At 35.1% G+C, this 16,808-nt stretch overlaps 1 protein-coding gene across 12 annotated transcripts in view; it reads right to left on the reverse strand.

Annotated features, from left to right (window-relative positions):
• polg (polymerase (DNA directed), gamma) overlaps positions 1-16,808 on the reverse strand; it is a 44,369-nt gene that overhangs the window by 17,406 nt on the left and 10,155 nt on the right. For 2 of the 12 annotated variants that reach the window (XM_087311708.1, XM_087311706.1), the window contains exons 2-13: positions 15,579-15,602; positions 14,982-15,451; positions 12,760-12,955; positions 10,953-11,120; positions 9,769-9,915; positions 9,348-9,427; positions 5,565-5,747; positions 5,259-5,407; positions 4,602-4,725; positions 1,362-1,586; positions 1,176-1,293; positions 1,009-1,083 (exon numbers count right to left, since the gene is read on the reverse strand). In XM_087311708.1, the coding sequence (XP_087167834.1) occupies positions 1,009-1,083; positions 1,176-1,293; positions 1,362-1,586; positions 4,602-4,725; positions 5,259-5,407; positions 5,565-5,747; positions 9,348-9,427; positions 9,769-9,915; positions 10,953-11,120; positions 12,760-12,955; positions 14,982-15,409 (1,893 nt within the window). In that variant the 5' untranslated portion in view covers positions 15,410-15,451; positions 15,579-15,602. Of the gene's footprint in view, positions 1-1,008; positions 1,084-1,175; positions 1,294-1,361; positions 1,587-4,601; positions 4,726-5,258; positions 5,408-5,564; positions 5,748-9,347; positions 9,428-9,768; positions 9,916-10,952; positions 11,121-12,759; positions 12,956-14,981; positions 15,603-16,808 lie in introns of all 12 variants that reach the window. The other 10 variants (XM_087311702.1, XM_087311701.1, XM_087311704.1 and 7 more) reach the window with 7 other exon arrangements.

Here is a 16,808-nt window from a genome sequence, read left to right on the forward strand (position 1 = left end):
AACAGTCATTTCTGTTGAGCGCTGGTGAATCCAAAGGCAAATCAGCGGGTGTTTAAGAACGCGCTCAGCGGCACTTAAATGGTAGCGGAAATTGATGCTTTTTATCAATTTCAGTATTGTGACAAGTCTAATAGAGTAAAAGAGTCAGGTCATTAACTTGAGTTTAATATACTGCATCTAAAACGTGTGTTTGGGAGAGAAAACATCAGCTAACTAGTGGCATTTCCTTTAACTTAGCTGAAAATGAGTTCTAATATCCAGAGACAAGAGATCTAATATCCATTATACATTCAGAATGGTCTTTCGGGTCACTCAGAAGGCAGTGAAATGATAAATTTGTGTCACTTTCTCTTCACTGATAAGATATACTGCCAGGTACACAACGTTCCCATGCAGTATTTCCGGGTTTCTTCCCACCGCAGCCTTGATTACGCTTTTAAAATGGCGGCTGTGTGAAATCAGCCTATAATGGGAATTGTGGTCTTTTTTTATATGCTAAAGAAATCCTGCAGAAATCTCTGAAGCAATTGCTAATAAGAGAGGAGCAGGGCATGATGCAGCAGAGCTTTTATTACGCCACAGTCCACTGCTTCTGTTTCTTCCACTTGTAATCATGTGGAGAAACAGCAGTGATGTTTTATCAAACATTTTAGGCTTCTGTTATAATGCTGCTCTGTTCAGACTAATAAAACACACAGCATATCAAAGTGTTTCCCTGTTTTCTATCAAACCAAACAGGAAAACGAGGGTTTGTGACATCATTATCATGTCGATACGGCACATACTCTACCTCAGTATTTAAAACTGCTTTTATATCTGGATTTGTACATTCTTCCACACATTTGTGATGAAGTACACAAGTAGACAAAATATATAACACTGTTTGAGTGTGTTTTTTTTGGTATATTTTAATGAATAATCTTACATATAGTGCCTTTAATAATATGTGTTAAAAATCTAATTGTTGCGTTTTCCTTTTGGATAGCACAAGCTTTAAATGAAGCCAACCGTAATCCTCTTGGATGGGGCTGCTGTACTGAGTGCTTCATCATCAAACATCTCCAGACGGCTCACTTCTTCAACCTACAGAACACACATGCAGCAAACACACTTAGACATGAATGAAAGAACAAAATCATACCAAAAATCTGTTTAGTGACATGCAAAGCTCTAACCGTCTGCCAAACAGCAGTATCCGTCAACATGAGCTCATCAGAAACAGGACTGTCCGGGTACTTAGGCTGTTCCTTCCCCTTCTGCTCACAGTACTCCTTATAGACGCTCTCAATCGCCCTGAAAAGCATCTATCAGTCTAGTCACTTCATATTGTCCTAATAAACACATTAGTAGTTATATTTTACCTGTATGGACACACCGGTTCTTCATTATCCTCTGAAATATCAAGGTTGTCTCTTCTGCCTGGGACCAGATAACCCCATCCATGCTGATCAGTGTAATGAAGGGGAAAACCGTCCCACGTGAGGCCCATTAGTTTGGGTGTGATCCTCATCTGGAGACTGATGAGACTGGCTCCAGGAGACCAGTCCTCGGCCTCAGACATCTTCACACACAGCTTACGGTACCAGCTGATACAATACAAGATACAAACACGCAAATTAAGGACGGGCAAAAAAAAACCTTATTTTTTAATTCAAAGATTGAGAAAACAGTAGTTGGTTGGAAATTGATTCTCAAACACTGTGAATAAATAAATAAATAAAAAAGACTACATTCTGTATTCCAGGGGTTTTTCATTTGTGAGATGCAAGGTTGGGCTGGTGCATCCCACAAATGATAATGTCAATTGACATGGACTTTATTAAAGGTTCAGGACACCCTGGAGAACTTTTTATTTTATTTTAACAGATTTGTTTGTGTTGAGCATCAGTTAAGACAGTGTTGGCACCTGTCAGCTTTAATTGTGGAGGAAACTGGATAATTTTGAGCTTTTATCAGCTAATTTCAGCTTCCGGGTTTAAAATGATTTTTGGGGAGGGATCAAAATCGGCGATGTAGCGCAGAACTGCAAGTGCAATGATGACGCGTCGGTTTCTCATTATTATTCATAGCGGAGTTTTCTTATCCTATGAGAAGAGCTGGCTGCTTAATTATTCATGAGAGCACGTGCTTTCCGAAGGCAGACCTGCCAGTTTCAAGCAAGCTGTGAGACACAGACCAACGGGACGCAGTAGCCGTTCATGAAGGCTCGTATGTGTTTGTTTCCATGATCCACAGGGTTTGTTGCATGTTTTATCCCCGCGATCTTGTCAGGGCCGATCATACAGCAAAGCTGTGTGTGTGCTGCAAGCATTTTTGTCGGGAGAGCAGCACGAGAATTAGAGAATGGCGGACGTTGACTTTTATCAGGAGTTCGTTCACATTCAGACAAATCGCCATGCTGCTGTGTTTGCCTAAATCCTCCAGATTACCAGCAGGACTAATGGTTAAAATAGACAGGTCAAGAGACCTGCTGCACTGAGTCTGCATTCAGACCTGGGGATCGAGAGAGAATCCTCATTTATAGTGTTTACATGAACACACTTATCTACACACTATATCTAAATTGTGGTTATGTGTATATGAAATTACAAATAACAAATGTAGCAGGGCATTAAATTACTGTTTATTTCTTTGCATTTTAACGTTGTACACTATAAACTCATGCGTCTCCTCACGGTTTGTGTCTCATTTTGTGAGCAAACTGTCAACAACAGTTGTTCGCTCCCCTTCTCCCCTGCTGGCCACACCCACTCCTGCCTGATGCTCGCGGAGCTCCACGCCCATTAATTATGCATCTTTTGAAAAAATTATGAAGTAGACTTTAACCGAAAGTGGGGGTTGTCATGGCCCTTTAAATAGTTTATCTGCAAACATACAGTGTTCATGCAGTGCAGTACTGCTAATATAGATTACCGCAGCCCAAAAATGAGGGATGAATGTGAATTACTCTATTCATCTAAAATAGAGGCGAGTTCTGTTTTAACCCACCCATGTTCTTGAAATAAAGCCTTCACTGATTGTTTATAGAAACATCAATAGTGTTTGTAATAAATCTACAGTTGAAGGCAAAAATTTTAGCCCTCCAATGAAATATTTGATATTTATTTCCAAAGTAATGTTTAAGTGAGCATGTTTCTCCGTACTTCTATAATTTTTTTTTCTTTTGCATAATGTCTTATTTTTGTTTAAGGTCAATACTGTTTTTGATTGGTTTCAAAACAAACCACCCCACCGTCTAAACTCTGATTGGAAGAAACGATTAAGGTAATGCATCTGGAAAAAGATTGATTCCTGTTGGTAAATCAATTGAATAACTTTGATAAGATTTGTTTTCCTCTTCTCCTATATCTTAATTTCGTAACCTAACCAGATCAATCATGCAGTGTTGACCATACCATCAGTGTAGAATGTATTAGTCCCATGGGTGAGGTGGAAGGTAAAGAGGTTGTTCTGTTTGCTTTATTTGTTTGTTGTACTTATTTTATTTAATGCGTCGTTCATTAATCTTTTCTTTATTTTTATTTTTTATCTTTACTCTTAGTAATAGAACTAAAAGGGTATGTTGCAATAACTATTGGATAACACAAAACAAACCACTGTTGTGCAATGACTTGCCTAGTTAACCTAGTTAGGCCTTTAAATTGAACTTTAAGCTGAATACTAGTACATTGAAAGATATCTAGTGAGATATTATGTGCTGTCATGATGGCAAAGATAAAAATATTTGTTATGTTACGAGTAATTGTAGTGTAGTGTGTTTGGTGTTTCTTTCCCCCTCTCTCTCTCTGTCTCTCTCTCTCTCTGTCTGTCTCTCTCTCTCTCTCTCTCTCTCTCTCTCTCATTTCGAATTATTCGCAGGTGCGGTGGATTAGCCTATGTCAGATCATGATTGGCGCTTGGTTTGGCGGCGACTGTATTTAAACCTTCAGAGCGCATGGATTCGATGGATCTCTCTCGATTCCCCGCTTGTTGGTCTCTGTGGAGATATTATTGCTCAATTGATATAAATGTTTGTTTGTTGCTGATGTCTCTTAGATGCCGATGTGAAGTCTAACCAGAGAAACCCGGTTTTCTGTCTCCCTGTCTGGCTTGGAGCATGGTAGGGAGGTTTGGTGCCTTTTATTTATTATTTTCCTTTTCTCCTGTTTGTTAATAGGGAGGTATGTTTTCTGTATTTTATTTCATTATCTATTTTCCAGGGAAGTTTATTCTAATTTAGTTAGCTTGGTTTATTGTCATTTATTTTGGCTGAACCCCTCCCAATGTTATTTTTGCTCCTTATTTTCTGTAAATAAATCATATTTTCTTGTTAATTCTCAGTGGTTGTGATTTTAGTTTATTTATTACATTTTTAATCTCTGTTATCTTGCTACGTTTTGGTTAAACCTCTTTTTGATTAAGGATTTTTAATTTAATTCGTAACAGTTATTCGAAATTTAACATTAAAAATGTGTTGTAATAAATCTTCTCTCCAATAAACATCACTTCAAAAATGTTTGAACAGGTATTAAAAATGTCACAAGCATGTGAATCTGAATCAATACCCAGGTCCAATGCTAAGTGTGATTTCCCTCTGATGAGGTAACAGGAGTGCGGCTCACCTGGGATGGGCAGGTAAGTGTTGTCTCCTCTTCGGCAGGCAGCTTACCGTCTCCTTCAGCCGCTGTAAAAGCTCTCTTCGTGGGTCTGAATCTCCCTCCTCTTCTTCCAACGGAGGACCTGGATCTGAAACACCAAAGATGATAATACTTTAAATGACCTTCTCCCTTTGTGCGTGCCATCAGAGGGGGAAAGCTCCACCCATTAGTGACAATCTCTCCCTCATTAGCATACAATGTAAGTCTTGTTTTTGAATCTGCCACTATGCTGACACACAGGCATTTGTAGCTCCGCCCTCTTTTGAAAAGAGCACAATCTCATTTTAATTTAAAGCAACAGTCACCAAAATGCCACAATTAGGATCAAAGCCTAAAATGGACAGTTTTAAAGAGTGATGAAACATTATTTGTGTGGTATTTTGAGCTGAAACTTCACATACACACTCTCAGAGACCTATTTTGCATCGTCTAAAAAGGGACATGATAGGTGCCCTTTAATATAATCATATTCATTTTATTTTTCTTATAAGAAAAACTTTGAAACTTTCATCTTTTAAGTCGGCTACTGCTAAATCGGAAGCAAATGTGTTTATTAAGTCGAAGCAATAAAAACACACAATCATAATGAATGATGTAACGGGAAATAACAGAAGCCTTTACCCTCAGGCCAGTCTATGGCTTCACTGTCATTTGCAGCTTCGGTTGCTTCAGCCTCCTGTTTGGCTTTCTTCTTACTTACAGGCACTTTCTTCTGTTTAAATTCCTGAACGTCCCAATCCAAGTCCCACAGCCAGGGGTCATCTTTATACCTGCCCAGCACACCAATAATCATTAATATATTGAGCACTGAAATCTTTTAGTTCTATCTAAACAAACGAACTGTATGGTCTTTTAAAGTGGCTACATTTCCTTCAAAGGCTCTATTTGTCACATGGTTATTATGAAGGTTAAGGAGCGCATGTTTACCGATCATCCTGCAGTAACTGGCAGGCGTCATCAGCCAGAATCATCAGAGATTTCTTCATCTCTCTCTGCAGCTCTTCATAGGTGGCCTGGGCATCTTCTAAGTACCGCCTCCAGTTGTGATTGACAGGAAGATAGCACACGCCCATTTCCAGCATACCAGCAAGAGTCACTGGATGAGGACACCTGGAAAAATTCAACGAGACATGAGTGACAACTAGCTTGACCCTTGTGTATTGTTTAAATTTACTACCCATTCGTTATGTTGGTGGCTGTTTTTTCCCTGATTGACTTCCATTATAATGACCTTTTTTAGTTGAAAAGCCTTGACTGCATATAACCATACATGCCTGATTGGTGGAAGGAGATACAATTTGTAAATTTTACTATCGATCATCAGTTAGCAGCATTAACCCTTTAGATAGGCCTGTGCAAAAAAAGTTTCAGGATTTTATATGGAGGTCTTTGGAGTTAAACAACAGATTGCAGTGTGTGTGCATTAATACACTTACTATGTTTACCATGTTCTGAGAGCTTCTGAGGTTTTTATCTTAATTTTCTAAGACATTTTAAGATAAGTGCACAAAGGTCTCTCTTCAGGGTTTCTGCAGATCTCTTAATGTTAAATTTAAGACTTTTTAAGACCTTTTTAAGAGCATTAAGTATTGAATTTAGGACCTACTGCATATCACAAAATAAAAAAACATGCAAACACATAAAGAGAAAATGCAAAATCACAAAATTAGTGGGAAAAAAAACAAATGTATTCAAATTGAACAGTACTGAAGACAGGTTAGATGTACCATTTAGCTACAGAAAAAATAAATAAATAAATAAATAAAAAATCTTAAGGTGGATTTATACTTTCGCCTGGAGCCACATCACGCACCTTCGCTGACTTCGCTGACACCTCAAACGGACGAAACTCTTTAAAATGACAGGGGTGGTCAAAAGAAAGCCACCATAAAGTCAGACATATAAACAGCGAAGTAGGACGTTTCCGGAACTACGTCATATCATTAATACCGCTCTGGATTTTTAAACTAATTATTGTATTATTATTTTTAATTATTAATTATTTAATTATTTTTATAATTTTTTATTATTATTTTTTTAATAATTATTTTATCATTTATTTTAATGATTGTAAAGATTTTATGACCATTCAAGTTTTTTTTTTTTTAAATCAAACTTTGAGGCATCACTTGCTTTTGTTTATATCTTGAACAATTCAACCTATTAAAGTTAAATATTAATGACTACAGAACATTGGTTGCTCTACAATAAGAATAACATTTTCTTAAATTACACTTACAAAAAAATACTGACGCTTTTTTTTTGCCCACTCAACAACTGACACATTACTGGCTGGTTAGTTTCTGTCCTCTACTTATAAGCTAAAAAGGCAATAACGGTCCAACATTCCTGACCATTATCATCAATAAAGCCTAGAAAAACAGACCATCAGTATATTGTAAACCGATATGTTTGAATATTCCTTTCCAGTTATCAAAGAAATAATTTGTTCCTTAATTATATTTTTATTCAAAACTGTAATATATACACATCGGTGTAAGACCTATAAATGGTGGGATAACATATTTCTTTATTGTGTACCTGGGTCACTTTTGTATGGCCTCTTTTGATTTTAACAAACTCATCCCTCAGGTTTTTTGAAACCTTCTAACAAAAACTGTCCTCCTTTCCCACTGCCGTTGGAAATTTAAGACTTTATAAGACCCTGCAGAAACCCTGCTCTTACACTTTCACACACACTATACTCCATATAAAGGTAGAAACTACTCTTTTCTTTGCACTGTAACTCATGATCAACAGTAAAAATGCTAAATTGTACCTCTTCCCAACAGGCAAAACCACAAGCAAGCAAGAATGCATGATTATATGGTATCATGGCTTTGCAATCAAAAAATGTTTTTGAAACATTGACTTTAAAATAGGGCAAAAAATAGGCACCAACATAAAAGGTAGTAAGTTTGCAGAGTTTATTGTCGAGTCTTTGAAGCATTTTCACAAAATATGACTTGCCAGTAAAAATGTTTCCATATGCTGAAAGCAGAGAAAGGCCAAATTGAGACTCAGAAATAAGAGTGAGGAAAACCATTTTCTCTCAGAGTGGGGAAAAAAAAAATCCTTAACAGCACACAAGGGTTAAAAATAATGTGCAATAGTGACACAATGAGATCTCTATATTGTTCTGGATTGAGCGTTTATGTGATTTATACATCTGGCACAAAAACCAGTAGGTAATGACACATTTCTCTTTTAAAGGGACAGTACACCCAAAAATAAAATCCTCAGCATTTACTCACTCAAGTGGCTCTAAATATTTATGAATTTCCTTCTTCAGTTATGCACAAACCAAGAAATTATGATGAATGCTGGGGAAAAGCTGAGTATTTGGGTGAGCTTTCCTTTTAAGGAGTGATCTGTTAAAATGTTCCGTTCTGGCTTTTTTAAAACTACTTTTTGGGGAAAACTTTAGAAAAAATTACTGTCTGAAATATAGAAGTCTATAACTGACAGATTATAGACTTTGTTTATTATACCCTGAACATCTGTAATCATGTTCACATGTGCTGATATTCAGGAAAACCACACTCCTCACATTGCAGAGCAATGCTGCAACATGAACTATCCTGCATTTTTTTTAACTCAACACATTACATGACGTCTCTCACATATATTCGGAATATGCATGTGTAAGAAATCGTTCACATATCCTTTGTGATTTCATTATCTGAGATGTAGAATGCACAGAAAAGCTGCCTATAGAGAGACAGTGTTTACAATGGTTTGACTGATAAATATGAATTTGTAGCTAAATTGTTAGCGGTGCCAAACAGCATTTCCTGCTGTTTACATCTTTGCTACAGCATACCGTTAACGCTAGACACTGTGCATGTCATAATCAATTTTAACAAATAAAACCACTTACAGGTTGTGGCTAACAATCCACAGCTTCTGCTTGTTGGAGCTGCTCCTTTGAGGTGATTTTAACCGAAACCAGATCTCAACTGGGTGAGATTCTGGAAGCTGTGCTTTGTCAAATGCTTGCATTTTATAATTCTCTGGAACATAATTAATATTAAACTGTAAGTACTTCTCTTCTGTCTTTGTGTCGTGTCCTTTGGACGCCCAAATAGAGAAATAGAAGAAGCTCTGTTAAAATGGCGTTTAGACAGCACTTTAGCTTTCTCTGCTGTAACATTATAGCGCCTCTGGCCATGCCCCTTAGATGCGCAGTGTGTGTGCCCAGTAAAAATATCTTTGTGATCTCGCTGACCCGGATGTATTTTTTGTCATCCCCAAACTTCGTTCATTGTAGGCTTTGCTAAGCTATATCTGTAAAAGCCAAGGTCTCCCTTGCATTGAACTTTTTACATTCAGAGATGCTGTTTCTGTTCACCCAGCTACATTACACATCGACTAAAGTTTAAAATATGATATTGTAGTGGACCACCACTTTAACAACATCATATCTTATGACAAACAAAAACTCTCTTTTTGCTCTTATAATTTCAATTCATTCATTCAAACTGTATAGTCTTTATAAGTAAATGCATGTTTACAAAACATTCTTTTAAAGTACTTTTAATTAACAAAAACATAAAAGTTTACCTTTACATTTCTTTCAAAGTTTGTCTTAATAAAATTCCACACACTCATAATATTAAAAACTGGGCAATCCAAAGAACAATGTATATTATAGTATAGTTATTTATAAACTTTATATACATTTTTACATATAAAGTCAAAGTGTCCTACCGCTCCATAAAGAGGGGAAGCTGTTGAGTGAAGACCTCCTGAGTGGCCAATACATCAAGGGCACAGTACTGCATCAGCTCCTAAAGCACAGCAAACAGAGATGTATTCATACTTCCATTCATTCACGAAAACTTGTTTATGTAGTTTAGACAATTTGTTGGGTCTTTTTAAATCAGCATGAAAATAGCAGTGAAACAACTCCTCAAACTAGATAATAATTAAGGCCGGGGCTTGATTTTGTTTAAAGGGAAATGATTGGATGGTTGCAGTTTGCTATTGGTGGATTTAAGTGACAGGTTGATCCCGCCCCTGCACCGATAAACACAATGATGATTGAGGGAAAGGTGAATAAAGACTACAAGGCCACACTGACTTAAAGTTATGTAATATTCCCCTTAAAAAAAATAAATAATTTGCTTACCTGAAAGTTTCCCCTAATGTCAGACATGCTGCCCTTCACGAACAACTCCCTAGATTCTTTCATCAGAGGATCTCCTCCCACATAGAGGGCATGAACATCAGCGAGGTTATTAATACTGCTGATATTAACCCATTCCCATGAGCCAATCTGCAGGAGAAAATGCATACAATTCATTGCTGGTCTTCAATATTGCTAATTAAACATTGTTATTTTTATTATTATTTGTCAATGTTGTTGTTTAGTGTAACTTTTTATTGGCAAAAAATATTGCATTTTCCATTTCTTAACATTTAAGCCCCATATCGCCATTCCAAAGAAATCCCATGAAGAGAAAAATAAAAAAAATGAAAAATTATTTTCAAATAAATAATATTAAAATAATTTATTGCATATTGCATTTTATAATTTTTGTTTTAAAAATTATTCTTATTGCTGTTCAATTTTTTTTATTGCAAAAATTATTGCATTTTATAATATTCAAAACCTTATAATTACTATTCCAAAGAAATTCCCTGAACGCAGTAACATAGACCAGGGGTTCCCAAACATTTCAGCCTGTGAGCCCCAATATCCTCTAAGGTGATTATAAATATACAAACCTTGCAAACGCAAAAAGGCTCATACACACTAATAATTCTATTCTATATCCTAAATATTCTATACTATAAGTCTATTCCTTGTTTAATTTTTGAGAACGTCACTCGAGGGTCATCCTCCATGTTCAGTTGTGGCCTGTATTTAATTTTAATGTATGTGAGGTGTCAAAGTTTACCCTGGTCAATCTGCTGCATCTAACCCTATTGCTGTCTTTAATCAAACATAATGAGACCCCAGGGGTCCCATTCTAATGGAAAAAATGTAGCATATAAATAAAATATGCTCATTCTAATAGTTTCATGAAATTAATTAGATTTTTTTATCTAATTAATTTTTATCTAACCCCCCCAAAATTACAGTTGTACCCATTTATCCAACTTCAATCCATATCCAGGATATCCAGATTATTGAAATAAGTAATAAAATGATGCCATTTTTGAAGAAAGTATTCTCACATAACACATATATTACATTTAATTTTCCTTTTTTATTTTAGTAAAAAGTTTCCTTTAACCACAATAGAAGGTGCCGGTGGCAGTGCTATAATGTATGACTGCTGATCTGACAACAGCTGTGAGCTGACAAACCTTTGGTCCCTCTGGTCGTCGGCCGAGGCGTTTCATGTGCTCCTTCACTTCCTGTAGGCCTTTTCTCTTGCCGTATTTGCTGGCCATCCAAAGCGAGCGCTGAAACCCTGTCAGGCCTGAGATCGCCATGTGGAGACTCATTGTGTCTAGAAAACGCATCTTGGAGCCCTAGACCAACCCAAAAGGACATGCATGATATATCAGTTTCACAAAACATCAGCCAATGTTATTATTTTTAAAATCAGAATCAATATCAAAGTCCTTTTAAGGCAAGTCATTTCACTTGGCGGCCATCTCTGAAACGCCTCTTGGTCAGTATGCTCAGGCATTCTGTTTGAATGGGGAAACATTAAAATCTCCAAAACTGCTTGCTGAGCTTACCATTAGAGTTCATATTAGGAATCACCAATAAAATAATACAACAACTGTGTCTTCAGTTTCATTTCTGAACATTCGAATCGCACAAAATCTACAGCAACTCACGTCTGGTCCGAGCCCCTCCCACAGAGACTCATCAGTCTATAGAGATTGGTGATTGGCTCCTGTACTACAAGGCGGGGCTTCAATCGCCATATTGACCGTTACACTTTTCCCCATTCAAAACTATATGAGTGACACGCCTTGTGTACTCTATAGCCTTTATTATTATTGGATATTGGGTTGTGCATGCTAAGATTTAATGCTTTAGCATACTTAAATAAGGAATAAAATACAATTGAAGATGCAAAAACCTTTAAATGCTGTCTGAAATTTCCTTATAAAATGAGCTTTTTTTTATTAGGCTCCTGAATGTAGTTTAAGTAATACCATTTTTATGGCAAATAATAGTTCCCTTTCATGGTCTTTGAAGTTAAATAACTCAACATAAAACAAAGGAGACTAAGAAAATTAATTTTCAATGGAAATTTCAGACGGTTTTTGCATCTGAACTCTTCAATTGTTCATTGCTCACAGTTCATTGTGCATAATCTTACAATAACAAACACAACTTGATGAATTAATGAATGCAGAAACTGACTACTAAACAATGTGATTAATAAATGCTGTTATGTGTCATTGTTATGTCTTTAACTGATGCAGTTAATATTTTTATTTAATTTTATTGCTATTTTATAAATGAATGTTGTGTTTTAATATTTTATTTTATATCCCCAGATAAATTTTCTTTCATTTTAGTTAACTTTTAGAGATTATTTATTATGTTCATGTTTAGGTTTTTCATCCACCTTTTGAAAAATCATTATTAAAGCTGAAATATTTGTGTTACAATAATTCTCTATCATTAAAATTATCTCTGTATTATTTATATATTACAATTACTAATTAATATACAATATTGTATTGTTTTACATGATTATTATACTCAATAATGCAATACTATTTCATTTGAGTTCTTAATTTATTTAATTTAATTTGATTTACTTGTATTATTTATTTTTAGTTCAATCAAACTCCATGCAGTTCCAGTGTGAACCCCAGTTTGGCACACTTTCAGGCTGATTTAGACTTTTGCTTCAAGCTCACGCGTATGCTCTGCTGTAGCCTTAGAGCGGTCGCAGATGAACGACGCATAGCGCACATTGCAAGCTCTGTGTTTGATCACTCGACGCAGAAGTATAAACCAGCCTTTTACGTACATTCATTCATTTACTTATCCAGGAAGTTTTTACGCAGTGGATGCCCTTCAAGCCGCAACCTATCTCTGGGAAACCTTTTATGTACAATATGTCCTAATTTCTTAATTTTAAAGACCAAAGAATTTGACTATTGTTGCATCCCAAGAATCAAATTAAGAAATTAATGTCACCTTGAGTAAGTACTGCTCTTTAATGTGTGCCCGGTCAAAGCTCACATTGTGTCCAACCACGAGCCGCTCCTTCCACTCACCGCCCCTCGGCTGGCTGGAGTTTGCGAGGGTTTCCAGCGGGATGAGATCAGCCAGCGACAGGTCACTTGACCAGGCATACCGATCCTCCACCAGCCTGTGACTGCACCACGAGTACCTCAAATACAAAATACAAAAAAACTATTAGTTTGGAATCAAAGCTAAAATTTGACCTGTTGGTGAGAGACGAAAAAGATTTAGGGCTGCACAATACATCCATTCAGCATCGATACATTCGCAATAGTCACACTGCAAGATCTCCAACGTCAAATCTGAAGTACAGTTGACTAGAAGTAAATTAATGATGTAACAATCAACCAATGATGGCATAAAGACCGCCTTCTGATGATTGATAGACACTCTCATTAGCATGCTGAGCTGAGGAAAAGTAAATACAGAACTACATTCAAGAATGAACAAACATTTGAAAGGGGGGAATAAACTTTCAGTTCAGCATTTTCTTATTCCTTCAACATTTGTGAAATTTATTAGATTATTTACCTGTCCGAACTATTAATTATTTATGCAGGAATTTGTGAATTTCTATACACATTTATTTATTTATTTTCATATTTATTTATCTATTGTTTTATTTATGCAGAAATGTGTGGATTTATTTACTCATTTATCTATTTGAATATTTATTTAGTTATTGTTTTATTTGTGCAGGAATATATGGATTTATTTACTCATTTATTTATTTATTAGCATATTTATATAGTTATTGTTTTATTTATAGTGGAATTTATTAATTTTATTACTTATTTATTTGCATATTTATTTAATTATTGTTTTATTTATGCAGGAATTTGTTTATTTGCAAATTTCGTATTTATGCAGGAATATATAGATTTATTTTCTCATTTATTTATTTACTTGCATATTTATTTATTGTTTTATTTATGCAGGAATTTATGGATTTATCTGCTCAATTGTTTGTTTATTAGTATATTTATGCTGGATTTTTTTAGATACATTTATGTATTTATTTGCATATTTATTAATTTATTGTTTTATTTATGCAGGAATTTATTAATTGATTTATTTATTTGCATATTTAGATAGTTATTGTTTTATTTATGTGGGAATTCATTAATTTATTTATTTATTTTCATATTTATTTATTTATTGCTTTATTTATGCAGGAATTTATGGATTTATCTACTCATTTATTAATTTATTTGCATGTTTATTTAGTTATTGTTTTATTTATGCAGGAATTTATGAATTTACCTATTTATTTATTTGCATATTTAATTAGTTATTGTTTATTACGCAGGAATTTATGAATTTATTTACTAACTTATTTATTTATTTGCATATTTATTTATTTATTTATTTAGAGTTTCATTTATGCCGAAATTCATGGATTTATTCACTCATTTATTTATTTATTTGCACATTTTTTAGTTATTGTTTTATTTATGCAGGAATTTATTTATTTGCATATTTACTTATTTTTGCAGGAATTTATGGATTTATTTTCTCATTTATTTATTTACTTGCATATTTATTTATTGTTTTATATATGCTGGAATTTATGGATTTATCTGCTCAATTGTTTATTTATTTGTATATTTAGTTAGTTATTGTTTTATTTATGCAGGAATTTATGAATTTATTTACCTTTTTATTGCATTTCATAGTTTTTTGTGCATTTATATATTGTTTTTGCAGGTTACATCCCCCATGGAATAGCTCTATTTGGAAATAGTTTATAAATTTTGATTGATCGGGATGATTCTGTAGGGGAGTGTATCAGCACACAATCTCATAAACAAATTTAAAGCATAAACAATTACAATAAAAAAAGTTACAATTAAAACAGGGTTTAATCATTTTCCGAGTCCAACGGTATTCAGGTAGAGTAATTATATAATAGATATAAAAATAATTCAATATAATCAATCATTATTAAAGTTACTAACAGTACGATTTCATATACCTGAATGCTTTTAAAATCCTCATACACTCACAGGCCTCAAAAACACATGCAAATGGTACATTTAATACAGACTCAACACTGCAAATCCTGCAATGTGATTACAGCGGATGATCACATCGCCATATCGATGCTAAAACAATATATTGTGCAGCCCTAGCTCGCAGTGTTTGGTCTTAAAAATTAATTAAACAAAACTCACCATGCAGTAGGAGAAAGGGCCACAGCCAGTGTAGGACAGTGTCCCTCCGCCATGCAGACCTCCACATCAAAAACCAGAGCGTTCTCATCTGGGAAATTCACCTTTTGGCTCTCTCCATCCGCCCCATACCGAGTCCAGCCCACTTCCCAAGCCCACTCCTGGGGCATTTCTGGAATCTGTGCTTTCTGAAGCTGGCTGGCCGCCTCCAGATACGGCAGACTCTGCTTTTGGGCCAGCAATCGGAAGTGTTCGTCAATATTACTTCCATACATTTCAGGTAATCTGAGCTGGACGTCAGGCAGCAGAGACGTCTCTTTCCCCCAGAGTCCATGATGCTCCAAGTGTCTAATACTGCGTTCAACATCCTCGTCTGTGTATTCCTGCGTCTGTCCTCGAAATATCTGCTCCTGCAGGTTTCTGGAGAGCATCTGTATGTTGAGGGGGTTCAGGCGGGTCTGATCTGAGCCCTGCTGGGGTTTGGATTTCACAGAGGTGGAGCATCTTCTTACCCAACAGCCAGATCGTACGAACGTCTGCCACCGGTGACATGATATCAGACGTAGCATCGTATTAAAGCATGAAATCAAACATACTCACTGACTCGCAGAAGATCCTGGAAAACTAGAATTAAAACAGATGCATTTCGCAGATCAATTGATAACTATTTTCACTTTTTCCATTCAGTTTAACTAAAATAACTACAACTAAAATGATCAATTATTTATTCATTTAAGATAAATATAGATAAATAATGAACTAAATGTTGAAATAAAGAACTAAAATACTAAGGCTGAACATAAATTTAAATGGAAGCAGACATTTTGAAAATAAATACACAACAAATGGTTATTATAGATGGAAAAATTACATTTATAAAGCTCATTTAAACATTAATAAAAGTTCAAATAATATATTAGTGATACCACAAAATCACTGCTTTTGAAAGCACAAATCAATCAAAAGGGCAAAAACAGCTAAACTTATACACTACCTGACAAAAGTCTTGTCGCCTATTCAAATTTTAGGAACAATAAATAATATAATTAAGTATCAAAAGTGCCTTATATGAAAGAAAAAGGTCTCTAGATTACACCTATTTAAATCTAAATAAAATTTGATCATGCCTTGTTTTTAAATTATTTAATTAGGACAGTAAGGTCTGAATTTGCTTAGACAAAAGTCGTGTTACTTAACAGAAATAATATACAGTATAAAATATAAAGACATGGTGCAGTGGATAAAGAATGAATATTGTGTATGACTCCAATGAGCTTAGAGGACTGCATCCATACATCTCTGCAATGACTCAAATAACATATTGATAAAGTCATCAGGAATGGCAAACAGCATTCTTGCAGGACTCCCAGAGTTCATCAAGATTCTTTGGATTTATGTTCAATGCCTCCTACATCTTACTCCAGACATGCTCAATAATGTTCGTAACTGGTGACTGGGCTGGCCAATCCTGGAGCACCTTGACCTACTTTGCTGAGAAGGAGCGCTATCCTGCTGAAGAATTCGCCCTCCCCTGTAGTTTGTAATGTAATGGGAAGCACAAATGTCATTATTATTTGTTGCTCTTACAACTGGGATCAACGACAAGACTTTTGTCAGGTAGTGTACAACTTTTACATTAAAAACTAAAACAGAAATTAAAAGATAAAAACTATATCTTGCATTAAATGACACATATAACAATATAATTATTCGAATTTCATTTATGGTCTGAATTACAGTTACCTGTTTTTAATTTCCTGATATGAAAGTAAAAGCACATAGTTCTGCCTATTTACTGCAGATATACGTGCAGGGACAACTATTTAAATG

This window comes from Danio rerio, chromosome 25, assembly GCF_052040795.2.
Source record: "Danio rerio strain M-AB ecotype USA chromosome 25, GRCz13ab, whole genome shotgun sequence".
In the NCBI taxonomy this organism is placed as follows: Eukaryota; Metazoa; Chordata; class Actinopteri; order Cypriniformes; family Danionidae; genus Danio; species Danio rerio.